We start from the raw sequence: 13,433 nt of genomic DNA on the forward strand, positions 1-13,433 counted from the left end.
AGAAGTTGTGTGGACAGTCTTGAGTGTATCCCATGGATTTCCAAAGACAGAAAGCAGAGTCCATTCCATCTAAAACTTTGTGGTGCCTGTTCAGTGATCTGCCTCTCTTCCTGGGAAGGCCAGGGGCCCCATCTAGTTTTTAGTCTTGCCTGTTCAAGAGGTCTTAATCAAGGATGCCTTATTGAAATCCCCATGGAAACTTCCTCCTATAGTTGGCAAGTGAGAACATTTTGAATACTGTAAATGCAGCAGCTTCTCAATCTCAGATTAACTCTATCTTTGCCTGTTTATATTGAATATATCCCTGTCTTACAAATGTGGGGCTTATTTCATCAGTTCTGTGAAGAGTTGTTTTCATTTGAGGACAAGAAACTGTAACCTACATTCCAGAATAGGTCACACTTTGACAATGAGATTATCTTGGTGAAGTGACTGATGGGGAGCTACATGTTTAAACCCTGAAAATAATGTTTCATTTATTTGCTAAGAACATTATTACCATTTTACAATTTTGCGTATCAAGATCAAAGACTTATTATAGTTTAATATAATTTATTGTTGTATTAAATTTACTAGATATATACAATAATAAACTAATGATAGACTGCCAGGCTCAAGAAAGAAGTGGTTTTCCATATTTTATGTTGACATTGACTATATCAAAAGCTAATTTGACTCAATAAAATATTTCCAAGGTTGGTAACGATCATTAAAAGAGTTATATGTTTGAAATTACAGCATTAGACATAAAAAATACAATAAATTCAAACTCATGGTATGAGTAGGTAGAATATTAGAAAATAGAAAATAGTGTAGTAAAAATTGAAAATAGGCAAAATTTCCTTCCATTGTCAATTAATGGAATGGGTTATATATATGTGTAAAAATCAAAGTAAAACAATGTACCTATATGTACCACAAATTTGGAAAAAGAAGTGGCAAGAAAGATTGAGAGAAAGTGAGAGAGAGCTCAAAGTTTATATACTTTGAAGAGATCATGAAAGGGAATTATATCCCAGTTGGACTTCAAAGGAATGCTCATTATCTAAGGTTTGGCTTGAGGTGAAATAGGAATATATGACTAGCAAATGCATGTTCTCAGCATGGGATACAATAGGAGTTTCCTTTATAAATAATGCTTAGGAGAGTCATGTCGTTCTCTGTAGGTGCCGAAACTTAGCTGAATTTTCTTCTTTACAGAACCTCAAGCATAACTGATTCACCCTCATATTCAACAACAGTAAAAGAAAGCATTAGCTGGAGTGTAATCAGCACTCCACAACAAAACAAATAAACAATAATTTAAAAAAATATTAAAAACTTAGGCCCACTTCAGAGATATAAAATGGGAATATCTTGAAGAAAAACATGAAAAAATTGAGTGACTAAAGTGGGGAATACAGTGGCAAAATGAAAAATTAAATTAAAGGAAAATAAGTAAGAGGCAAGAAATGCAAAGAAAACAATAATAGTTGTGAGTTAATTATTGTAAGTAATAAAAACTCTAACTTGTAGTAGAGATACAAAAAAGGATTAAAACTATGGCTAAAATATTAAATATTTAAATCTTGTAAATTTTGAGAAATATTTAGTGTAGGGAAATGTATGAATTTTTCAAAATGGTTGAGGCTGGACCAGATAGCCTCTGAAGGTAGGATCATTCCTTAGGGCAGCAAATTCCTGTTTTGTGTGTCTCTTGCAGAAGAATAAATCTCCCCTGCATGAGTCAGGTGAACAAATGTGAGTTAAAAGAAGACACAATTTCTACATACCAGCAATCAAGTTTCTGTGGAACATTCTCCAAAACATTGAAAATATGGAAACAGGAAAAAAGTGGCTCAAAGAGAATGAGATGGGACAACTGTGAAATACAGCTGACTGTTTAAATCGTCTATGTCACAGGTTATTGAAAACTTTGATATTTAAATTTCTGCTTCAAGTTGACTTCTTTTTTTGCATGGGTCATAAATACTTCCATCCTTCAGAGAAGTTTGGTTCCCCCAAAAGCCTTATGTTATCAGTGTTTGGGGCAGTGAAGACATCAAGAGGGACTCGGGGAGAAAATAAAAAGAAACCAGTAGCTCTTAGAGTTAAAATAGGGAATCAGGATATCTTAAGGAGAAAATAAACTTCTTTCTGCTCCTTTTTCCCACATCAAGAACTTTCAGAATTGCTGGGTTTTCAGAATTTTCAGAATTCTTCTTCCCATACTGCCTATGTTTAATGGAAGCTTGAGCCATTTGTTTGGCTTTTAAAGAAAATGATCATCCGCAACAATTGCAAGAGTTAGATAAATATGATCAAAGAAAAATGGGAATGAGAGTGAAAAATTATAGAGAAAAATAAATCTTAAAACTATATGAATAAATGTACAGAGATGAGGGAATAATAGAATTGCTGGGTCATTATATTTCATAGATGGTGCTTAAAGAGGTTTCAATACTAAGAAATATAACTGAAACTATACCTGCCATTCATCTCTTCAATACTGAACAATCAGTTACCACATAATATATTTTATGGGTTAATTGTTTAAGACTTCACACAAATAAATTAGTTCCTAGTATTTTCCTTATCAACTACTACTGAAGTGCAGGACACACAGAATAAAGTCAAAAAAATAATGGATGCATTTTATTTACCAGAAAGAAATAGTATCAAACAAGTTATAATCAACTAACATTGATACCTATCAATTTTTAATGTCTAAAGATATAATTACTATTTTATAGTGAGTGAAGTTTATTATTTTTCCTTCCTGGCTATAGTTGGTCAACTCTTTTCACAAGAATTTGGTATTTGTGAAAAACCAAATTCAACTGATGTCATTTCTTTGCTAAACAGCTTTACTCAAGTTTAATTTACATACCACAAAATTCACTTAAATGTTCAATTCAAGCCATTCAATTACATGGATTCATCTAGGTCTACTACAAATAGTTTAACTGACTAACAGAACACTAATCTATATCTTTTTTTCCCATTAGATCTAAAGTCAGAGCAATTATAGTCAATAGATATTAAATCTGTGTATGTCAAAATGACATGACATTCTCTTTGCTTCCAAGGAGAGTTACTTGAGCTCTATTGTGCCCTTAAAGTACTTTGCTGCTACTTGACACAGTAAAATTATTTTTCAGATAAATTCTCAGTGGGGTATCAGAGATAATTACCTTTCATTCCATTCTCTGATCTACCAGATATCAACATTTAATATAAATTTTTGATATTGTGTTTGAGTCAGTATGAAAAATCTCCTTTTCCAGTTCAGAATTGCATTAGAACTGTAAGATGGTTAGCACATACAGAGAGAAGTGTGCTTTCTCTGGATCATGGATTTTGTGTTGAGAGGCATGAACAGTCTCAGGGAGCCAGCTCTACACCTGCCTGGAGAGTGCATTGTGCTGTGAAGGCCATTTATCGGTCTGCAAAGCACATTTCACAAAGGTCCAAGTATCATCTCTATGTGTCTGCACACAAAAATAACCTAAACAGAGTGACTTCACTGCCAGCCTTTTGCTCAGCAGTCTTTTGTGAATTTCAACCTTTGTGCTTGTCACATAACCACAAGTTATCTGCTGTACCTCCAATGACTACATGTGGTCTAAATCCGGGGGATGGGAAGCGTAGAAAATGGAGTCCTGGCTCATATACAGAGACATCAGCACATTCCTAGAAACCCCAACAGACTTTCCTTTATATTTCACTTTAGCTACAGGGAGACTGGGAACCTAGCTTCTGAACTGAGTGTACTGCAAACTGGCAAAACGAGAAATTGATATTGGTTGTGCAAGTACCAGTGTCTACATTAGTTTGTTAACTAATTTTTGAAAATAGATTTCTTGTGTCGATTGCCATACAAATTGCTGTAGTTCAGGAACTACTGAAAATTCTTCCTTTAAGAACACAAGGTGAGACAATATTTCCCACAGTAGATTGACAATATGACACAGTTTATTTTTTGTTTAAATTAATTTATATTTAAACGGACTTTTTTTGCTAAAATCATTGTTAATTTTGAGATTATTTATGATTTTGCTCTTTAGGCGTGGAAACCACAGTTCTCCCACCACGAAAGCATCCATGCTCCATTACCATAGTTTCTTGTGCTCTTCTTGCTCACCCCATCTGTTCCCCCTCTCTTATCCCCTCCCCTCATGGATGCCCCAGGTCTCTGATCCAAAACACTAATTTGAAAGCAAACCTGCACTCCTATGTTTATTGCAGCACTATTTACTGATATAATAGCCAAGATACAGTGGCAATCTCAATGTTTCAAAATAGATGACTGGATCAAAAAGATATGTTATATACACAATGGAATATATGCAGCAATAAATAAAGAAATAACTAAATAAATACACTTATGACATTTGCAGCAACATGAATGATGCTAAAGGAATTATGTTAAGTCAGTCAGAAGGAGAAAGAAAAATATCAGATGTATTTCACAGAAAAACCTAACAAATGGTCAGATAATAACACAGTTTTAAATTAATGCAATACATTTTTCTCAGTGATACAAAAATTTTATCATTGGAATATTAATTGCTTTTGTATAGATTTACCAATTGTATAAAAATTTTTAAATGTGTCTATAATGATTTGTGCTTGCGTTATTTTTATTGTTATATCCAATAGGGAGGCCCCAAAAGGAGATGAATTGATAGAACATATTCTAGTCAGATACTCCATAAGTAACCTTTCTCAATTTTTTGTTCATTTTTAAAATGAAATAAATCTTAGGGGGTTAAAAAGACCCAAAATTGCTGATGAATTTAATTGCATCTTACAAACTAAAGAGAGGATGTTGAAACCTTGTTCCCAAGTACATCCTAAGAAACTCAATGAGACCTTTCACTAGGCACATTTTAAAGCTGATTGATTTCTGCACAAGATGTTAAGGGAAGGTCATTTTTGAGAATCAGAGCTATTGTTGGTCAAGACCTGCCCATTAATGATAATTGTTTCCCAGAGAGCACCTGCTTTATCTTATCTAGAGACACAATTCTGACTTGGGGCAATCAATTCTGAAGATAAAGGTTGGTTACTTTACCATCTAACTTACTTCCTTTTAAAAAAATCATCATTTTAAATTTTGGAAAATATAATTATAATGTTTTAAAACTCTTTAAAATTTATAAAAATATTTAACTATATTAATAAATGGCACTTTGATGTTTTAAAAATGTGCATAGTTTCATGGACTAAGAAGTTCTTCAAATTTATTTTCTCTACTTCAAATAAGACTATTTTAAGCTCTTGTAATAATGCAATTTTGGAAATTCTCAATCTTAAAGGAAAAAGGGGGAGACCAAAAGTACTTTCTAGACTACTGGCATTTTTCCAAGGAGTGGGTTAAGAGCATTGCATTAATTTCCTCTTTCGCTTTAGGTGCTATTTCTCTAAGTTAGCAAATATGTAATGGGGGTATAAAATTCAAGTAACTTGACCAACTTACTGTGATGCTAAGTAACATCCTAGGATTTGACTATGAAGTATCCCAAGTCATTATGGAAAAAACTTAGTATTTTGAAAAAAGAAAATAAATATGAATAACCTCCCTATTTTAATTTAACTTTAAAATGACTAACTTTAATAGTATCTTTATTATATTCACAAAACTGCCTTGTTAATGTCAATTGAACTTTTAAAACTGACAATCACCACAAGGTACAGTACATTTTGAGTTAAGGTGTTCTGTTTCCTCTGTGTGTGTGTGTGTGTGTGTGTGTGTGTGTGTTGGAGGGAGGGGAGGTGGTTACCATTAATGCAGAAGCGTTTGATTGACAAAAGATTTGAAATTCAATGTCTACCTTTTTCAAACATCATGTCATGTGCTAAAATGCTCTAGGAGTATTGAAAAAAAGAATTCCTAGTATGCTCTTTATATTTAATCTAAAGACAGCCTTTCTATTTTATTTTTATATACCTGAAATTAAATTAAATGTACAATTAATTAACAGCAATGTTTTCAGCTGGTATATTTTCTGATTAAAATTTTTAATAAGTCAAAATATGTAAGGATTGTATGAAAAGATGCTCATAAGTTAAAATAGATCCATGTCAACTACTTAAAAATTTCTTAATAGTCTTTGTTATGTTTATGACAGAAACCCATTATGAATATGTTTTATGCAGATATAGGGATGTCATTATTGACAATTACAAATTTCATGTTTCATGTTAATTATGGTCAAAAGAGCAGGTATTCATTCGTCATTGTCAACAACAAAAATACATGTAAATAAGACTTAACTTGGATTTTGTAAACCAGCATATCCCTATGTTTTCCCAGGCATCAAGTGTGTGTTCAGGCATTCAGTTTTCCAGAGATGACCAGCAAGATGATTCAACACATTTTTATGAAATAAGCATAGGCATAACTTAACACAGGTACTACCTAAGATAACAGGAAGTCATTCATTATTGACAATGCAACAGCTACTGGAAAGATTCCCCAAATGGCTTTTAAGACCATGATCAATAAAAGCTTAGCAATGTCAAGGAAAAACAGCACACCTCCTCTTGTGTGATCCCCCAATCTATTCTGAAGACCCTGGAAAGATCCATGATAGGATTGTACACGCCTAAGGCAAGGAATGTAGTTCCTTTTTGTAACAACTAGTACAGCTTCTTCTGTTACCGTCTTACAGAAATTAAATAGATTCTAAAGAGACACTGCAACCATGAATATACTGATCTATTTTTAATGCAGCTGATCTATATGATTTGAGTAGGATAGAGATTTGAGTTGCACAAATAAACAACCATCACCCCTGCCTTCTCTTAAATTTGGGTCTCTGACTTCTTTGTTCAGTTATATTACTCAGCAACTTTCCTTAAAATGCCTTGCTTAGAGTTAAAGGTTTTCATGGACATTAAAATAGTTTCTTCACTTGATAACCTTAGAGCACTTTCCTGCTCAACTATAATCGACATTAAGGAGGATAATGGAATACATTTTAACATGAATCTGGCCAGTAATATTATGACAATGATCTTTTACATTTCATTGTCATTTCCTTTAGTTTATTCTTTCGTAGACATCTGAACTTTTGAAAATGCCACTTTTGAATGGGTATTCCCCCTTGTTAGACATTAAGGAAGCATAGCAAAGTACTTACCTGAACAAAAATTATTTTATTTATTTTTTCATTTTTAACCAAAATGGAAAAGGTCTAATTTGGCTATTTTAAAACTAGCAGCTTCTGTTCAGCAGAAGAAATATAAAAAGTGAAAAATTAAGTCACAAAAGATATTTTTAAGTGGTTCTTGTATATTCTTCATTTTCTGATTGTTAGAATACATAAACAACTTCTCAATGTCAATGAAAAAAGGGCAAATAACCCAATAGTGGTCAAAATATTTGGCAGGTACATCTCAAAAGATGTAAACATATAAAAGTGGTGTAATTACTCAGGTAAATGAAAATTGAATTATAAAGATACTTTTACATACCCACCAGAATGGCAAAGTTAGGAATACTGATGATATCAAATATTAGCAATAAGGTAACAATAAATGATTCATAAGACTTACAATTTATCATATTGATTAATGAGAATTTAGCATAAAACAATATATAGACCATACTAAACCAATAATATATAGCACAATAAACAAAAGAAACACATAAGTAATTTCTCTGGACATGGCAATTCATAGATAGTTAACATAATAGGACACAAGTTCTTATTGGCAGCTCAACATTAGAAAATGACAGTGAAAATTAAAATACACATTTCAGTATAACAGAAACCAGGAAAATCAAAGTACTGCTCTTAACCATATGCACTCACTAGTCTATTTGGGCACAAAAGTTCTGCTTTATTATAATCAATCTTCACTGCTGGTAATTGGAAACATGTTGAAATAGAGTGACACCAAGTATGGGCACAGAATAAAAAGAACATTATTAAAATGTGTTTTATAGTAACTACTATCCCAGCACTTTTATATATCACCATATCCATAGCAACTGATTCTTTAGTTTTCAATGCTTGTTTTTTATTCCAGTCATTTAGAACAAAATTTCAACTAAATTCATTAGTTCTGAGGCAGTTTAGTTGCATAGTAATAGGACTTTTAAACATAAATTCTAAAAAAAAAAATCCTACTTTGAAGAGAATAATGAGCATTTTGCTTTATAATCCCTCTGAGCACTATCTATAGACAATTGCCTAAGAGATTTGCATATTTTTTTAAAGATTTATTTATTTATTTATACAAGCACTGGGTACAGTCAGAAGTCGGGAGGGTGAGAGAATTCACCAGAGCCAGAGCGGAGAGCAGAGCAGGCAGAAGGACCGAAGTACACTGCTGAGGGGAGCAGCGGGCGGCAGGAGAGGTCTGCACGCCATGTGGGACCCTCCTCCAGTGGCGGGGGAGCAGCTGGGGATCGAACCGATGCTGCAGAGGTTGTGGGCAGCTTCGCAGCCCAGTGCTCAACCGCTGGGCCACCAGGGGAGGTCTGAGATTTGCATATTTTAAAGAATCTTTATATTAGGACATATATCTGTAGATCCCCCTGATACTTCACTCATATTATTGAATGTAAAACATATTAACATGAGAGCATACATTTCATCCAATAAATCATTTTGCTTAAAGAAAGAACCAAAGAGGGCCTCCCCAGTGGCGCAGCGGTTGAGCGCTGGGTTGCAAAGCTGCCTGCAGCCTCTGCAGCGCCGGTTCGATCCCCGGCTGCTCCCCGGACACCAGAGGAGGGTCCCACATGGCGCGCAGACCTCTCCTGCCGCCCGCTGCTCCCCTCAGCAGTGTCCTTCGGTCCTTCTGCCTGCTCTGCTCCCCGCTCTGGCTCTGTGAATTCTCTCACCCTCCCGCACTTCTGACTGTACCCAGTGCTTGTATAAATAAATAAATAATAAATAAATCTTAAAAAAAAAAAAGTGAACCTTAAAAAAAAAAAAGAACCAAAGAAATGTAAGAGCAAGAAAATTTCCTAAAGCAGTATATAAATAGCAGCCTATTTATGCTTCAGATAATTTTTGTTTAATAAAGTACTTAATAAAGATGCACAATCAAAAGCAATTTTTGAATATTATGTTATTTATATATTTGCTTCACTAAAGCACAGGCTACAGCATTACATGACTCAATATCCTTGGTCGCTTGTTCCATCCACCCAAAGCCATCTATACATACTCATGTGCTGATGAAAACATTCATACAGACACACAGACACACACACATACACACACACAGAAATTTGGAAAGCAAGTCCAATATATACATGGAAACTTAAAACAAAATCTATATAGGATATTTATATCTTAATAATATTTTATTAAATGCATGCAGTTTTTTATTTATAAATAAACCTTTCACTGTGTTTAGGGACAATTAATAGGCTAAAACCTTCTGTGTGCATGTGGGCGCATGCATGATGTTTACATGAGTGGATGTATATATATGCATATGATGCTAAACATGGTAATTGGGTTATATTCTTGTTTTGTGCCTCCCAGACAATGCAAATTTAAAGGAGAATATATTTCTTTCATACACCAAGTATTCATGGTTATATTAAAACAGAATGAAATGATCAATACTAACACCGAATAATGAATCATTGCAAGATTTTCTATAGCTGAAACGGCAATTAAATCATAATATATAAATGTAGCAAACCAACATGTACATAAAAAATTCACACAATTTTGTTAAATGTATTTCAATTAAAAAAAAACTTCATCAATTTTGAAATCTCCTACCACATCAAAAATGTATATGTAAATAAATACATATTTACCCATAAACATTCCACCTATTAATGTAAATACATATACATTTTTGCCTCAGGATTTTGATAACTTGGTTAATGAATATTTTTATCTTAAATATTTAATAATATCCTGGAACTAAAAGAAGCTGCATATTTCATACTCATTTAAGGTCACCTTAGAGAACTCTCCAATTTCTATTCTTTATTTCTCTTTTAATTCACTTAATTACACACTATTATTCTATTATTATAATGCTTAAATTATATGTATATTCTTCATTTATATATCTGCATATTTATATCTTGTCCTAATTATGCGAAATAAGGGGCTAAGCATTATGTCTGAGATCTACTCTTGCCCAGCTGACTTACCTGCTGGAACATAGCGGAAAAGAAAGCAGGCAGGTAACCTGGTCAAATTCTCTGGTAAATATGGGGCTGAATATGCTCTCAGCAGACAAGCAAATGAGGTAGGGACATGTACATGCACTGACCTGTTTTAGGATCTACCGAGAAGTAGGGCTGTCCCTGCAGAATACTGTACACCACCCGAGCACTGTTCCCATAGGTGGGGTCATCTGCATCAGTAGCTGTTACCTGTAGAACAGACGTACCTGTGAATTCAGGAAAGCACATTTTAGTGTGTGATAGCATGTACATATGATTACTTTGTATACAGAAAAATGTTGTGCTGAAATATCTCTGGACACCTATGGTACAGAGTCCCACTAAAGTTAATTCTTAGAATTACATATAAAGCATATTTCTTGTTTTTCCTTGCTATAAAACGTATTCATTAGTGTACAAAATGGAATATAGAGTCGCAGATATTTTAATATGTCTCTTGCTGTACAGATAACATTGTGAATGGTCTTTTGTGACTCTCACATAATCCAGGTTGGCTTGAACCTATGCTCACGATTCAAACTGGTATAAACTGTGGGGTAAAGTCAAAGATATGGTGACTTTACCATGCTGTACACTGCATGCTTTGTGACCACTCAGCTGGAGGTGGGAGGGTTTGTGATTAGGTGGGAAGGGAAAGTGAGTTGACATTAAATTATCAATGTCACCTAAATAATCCACTCAAGTCATTTGCAATCATCCATGCCCTTTTTATTTCTTACATGGACTACTAATGAGTTTCCCAACTGGCCTCCAAGGTTCAGATGTCATTCCTTTAGTCTTTTTTACATAGTACCTACATAATTATCATTTTACAAGGGGTATCATACTATGCCTAGCATGAGGCATTTTTAAGGTTAAAATGTATATTAAATTATCAATTTTAAAAGACTATTTTGAGGTACAAAATATAGGTCTCTCATGCTGGCTTCCTTATGTTTATGTGTTTTAGAGACCATTTGCATAATTAGATATATCTATATCATATTTCAGTTATTTTAAAATTAAAACTGATTTGATTGTAACATTACAGCCATCTATTATACAACGTCATTGCAGAAGGAGTGAGAGCTCTCAATTATTCGTGAAATCTACTTGATGAATCATCTAATAGTACATACTTGATATTTTATTCTGCTCAACTAGAAAAATTCTACCTATTAATTCGATTATATATCAACAAAAATATCTCCAGTACCAAATGAGTCTAGATGAAATTCTGCATTCATTTTGGCACTACAGTAAAAACACTGGCGATTTTAAGTTTCAAATTTTTAGTAATTACTTCAATGACTTAGTTCTGGCATACACATTATGAATTTATTCAACTATACTTTTTCCTTCCCTACTGAAATTCAATATACAACTTTAAGGAAACTGAATATGTGCTTTCAAGGGATCCTCTTCCACTAATAAGTCAAATCATTCTTTCTATAGAATACGAAGGACTTTTTCTGTGTGTCATAACACCAGCTTCATACTCAATATTCATCTCCCCAAATTGTTCAGACTATCATTAGGTAGACATTGACAAATAGAAGGAAGTATTTTTGTTGATACCTGTATGACAAGCATGGAGGCAGGCTCCCAGCCCATGTGAACCTTCACACTCACACTCATGCACTCACACTCTCATTCTCTGTCTTCTGCAATGACATTGCTCCTTTATCCCTTACCTTCTGGGCTCAGGTGTGCACATCTCCACATGCACACACCTATGCTCCCTGGGCCCAGCTGTCCACAATCATGAGCAGTGTATAAGATCACAGGACCGGTCATAGAGGCCAGTGGCAAAGCCTGACAAATCATTTGCCCTACAATACTTCATTGAAATAAATTAAATAAAATCTGTACTAAGTAGCCAGATCAGGTCTCCCAGGCAGGTCCCCTCTCTCCACCCTCTCTCTCTCTGGCTTCACTTCTCTTTCCCATTCTCTGGCTTTTCAGTCCAGGTGTCCTCATTTATATACGTGCATACCCCATGCTCTCTGGCTGCTCGGCGTCTGTACCCATGCCCCACGCTCATGCTCCTGAGCACTTTCTTACAATAACAGGTGTCACTTGTGGGCAACAAAACCTGGTAGGCAAGCAAGACACAGGCCGTGGCCATGGCGGTTGGTGGCAGGTGAGAAAGAGCCTGCGTGTCTCCATTTTCCTTACAGCCCTTGATCTAGTAGAGGTGATGTTCTTACAAATATGGGACATGTGGGGACAAACAGCCGCACACATACAGTGAATTTTATGTGAAGATGAAGGCACAGAGCAGGAGGCCACTTACAAGTTAAGGAAAGTCAACGATTACCATAAAGCATGAGAAGCTGGGGAGGAGGCTTGGAACAGACCCTACTCCAATGGCTGCAGAGGGAGCATGGCCTGCTAACACCGTGACCTCGACATGTAGCTTAAGGAAAAGTGAGATAATAAAGGTTACCATTTAAGCTACTCAGGGTATGGGTACCCAGCTGTGGTGGGGAGAAATGACATTTATTTCCAGAATTTGCAGGTGTTCTTTAACTGACTCTGAACAAATCTGTAGCTACAAATCAAGGAAAAAAATCATGGATAATTTCCTATACCACTTGATAAAAGATGCATCCTAAGTGAAATAACACCAAACATGAATGTCCTAAGTAGATAAAATTAAACTAGGAAGAAATTAAAAGTATTTTTTAATTAAGCAAGTCTAGCTAGTGCTTTCAAAGAAATTAATAAGTTATAAAGGTCATTTTAATGGATTTTTATTTTTATTATGGGTTACTATATGTCTAGATCATCAAGAATGTTGCCAATTAATATTATCTCCATAAAAATGATACTAGTTAAAAAAAAAACAAAAACTTAAGTTAAAAAAAGCATTGGGGTTTATATAACTCTGAGAAAAGTAAGCTATTATACATTAACCCATGCAATCCCTTTATTCATGCTATAGGTCTAACTGCATATATACAGAACTGTGCCTGGTTTCCAAATGAAAATATATAAAATGATGCCTAAAAGGTCATTATTTTACTAGAATATTAGATGGGGTAATTTTCTCAGGGAATTATTAAGTCGTTGGGACTGTAGATATTAAACCAATAGCCTCTTTCTTACATGATTAACTTCTAATCAAAGAAAACTTTAAAAAGTGCTATTTAAGCTTTCTTAATTTTTATAATTGTGTCCATTAAAAACAATAACCATGGAAACATTGTATTTTAAAAGTACCATTGCCTACTAAATAGGCAATATTTTCACATTAAACGTGCCTTATAACTCACACTGAGCTGATCCCATGTTG

At 34.3% G+C, this 13,433-nt stretch overlaps 1 protein-coding gene across 3 annotated transcripts in view; it reads right to left on the reverse strand.

Annotated features, from left to right (window-relative positions):
- Positions 1–13,433, reverse strand: part of CDH18 (cadherin 18) — a gene marked incomplete at both ends in the record, with an annotated part of 213,640 nt that overhangs the window by 138,174 nt on the left and 62,033 nt on the right. For all 3 annotated transcript variants that reach the window (XM_084234089.1, XM_084234091.1, XM_084234090.1), the window contains one exon: positions 10,243–10,362. In XM_084234089.1, coding sequence (XP_084090215.1) covers positions 10,243–10,362 — 120 coding nt within the window. The remainder of the gene's footprint in view (positions 1–10,242; positions 10,363–13,433) is intronic.

The sequence above is a fragment of the Talpa europaea genome (assembly GCF_964194135.1).
Source record: "Talpa europaea genome assembly, chromosome: 5".
Lineage (NCBI taxonomy): Eukaryota > Metazoa > Chordata > Mammalia > Eulipotyphla > Talpidae > Talpa > Talpa europaea.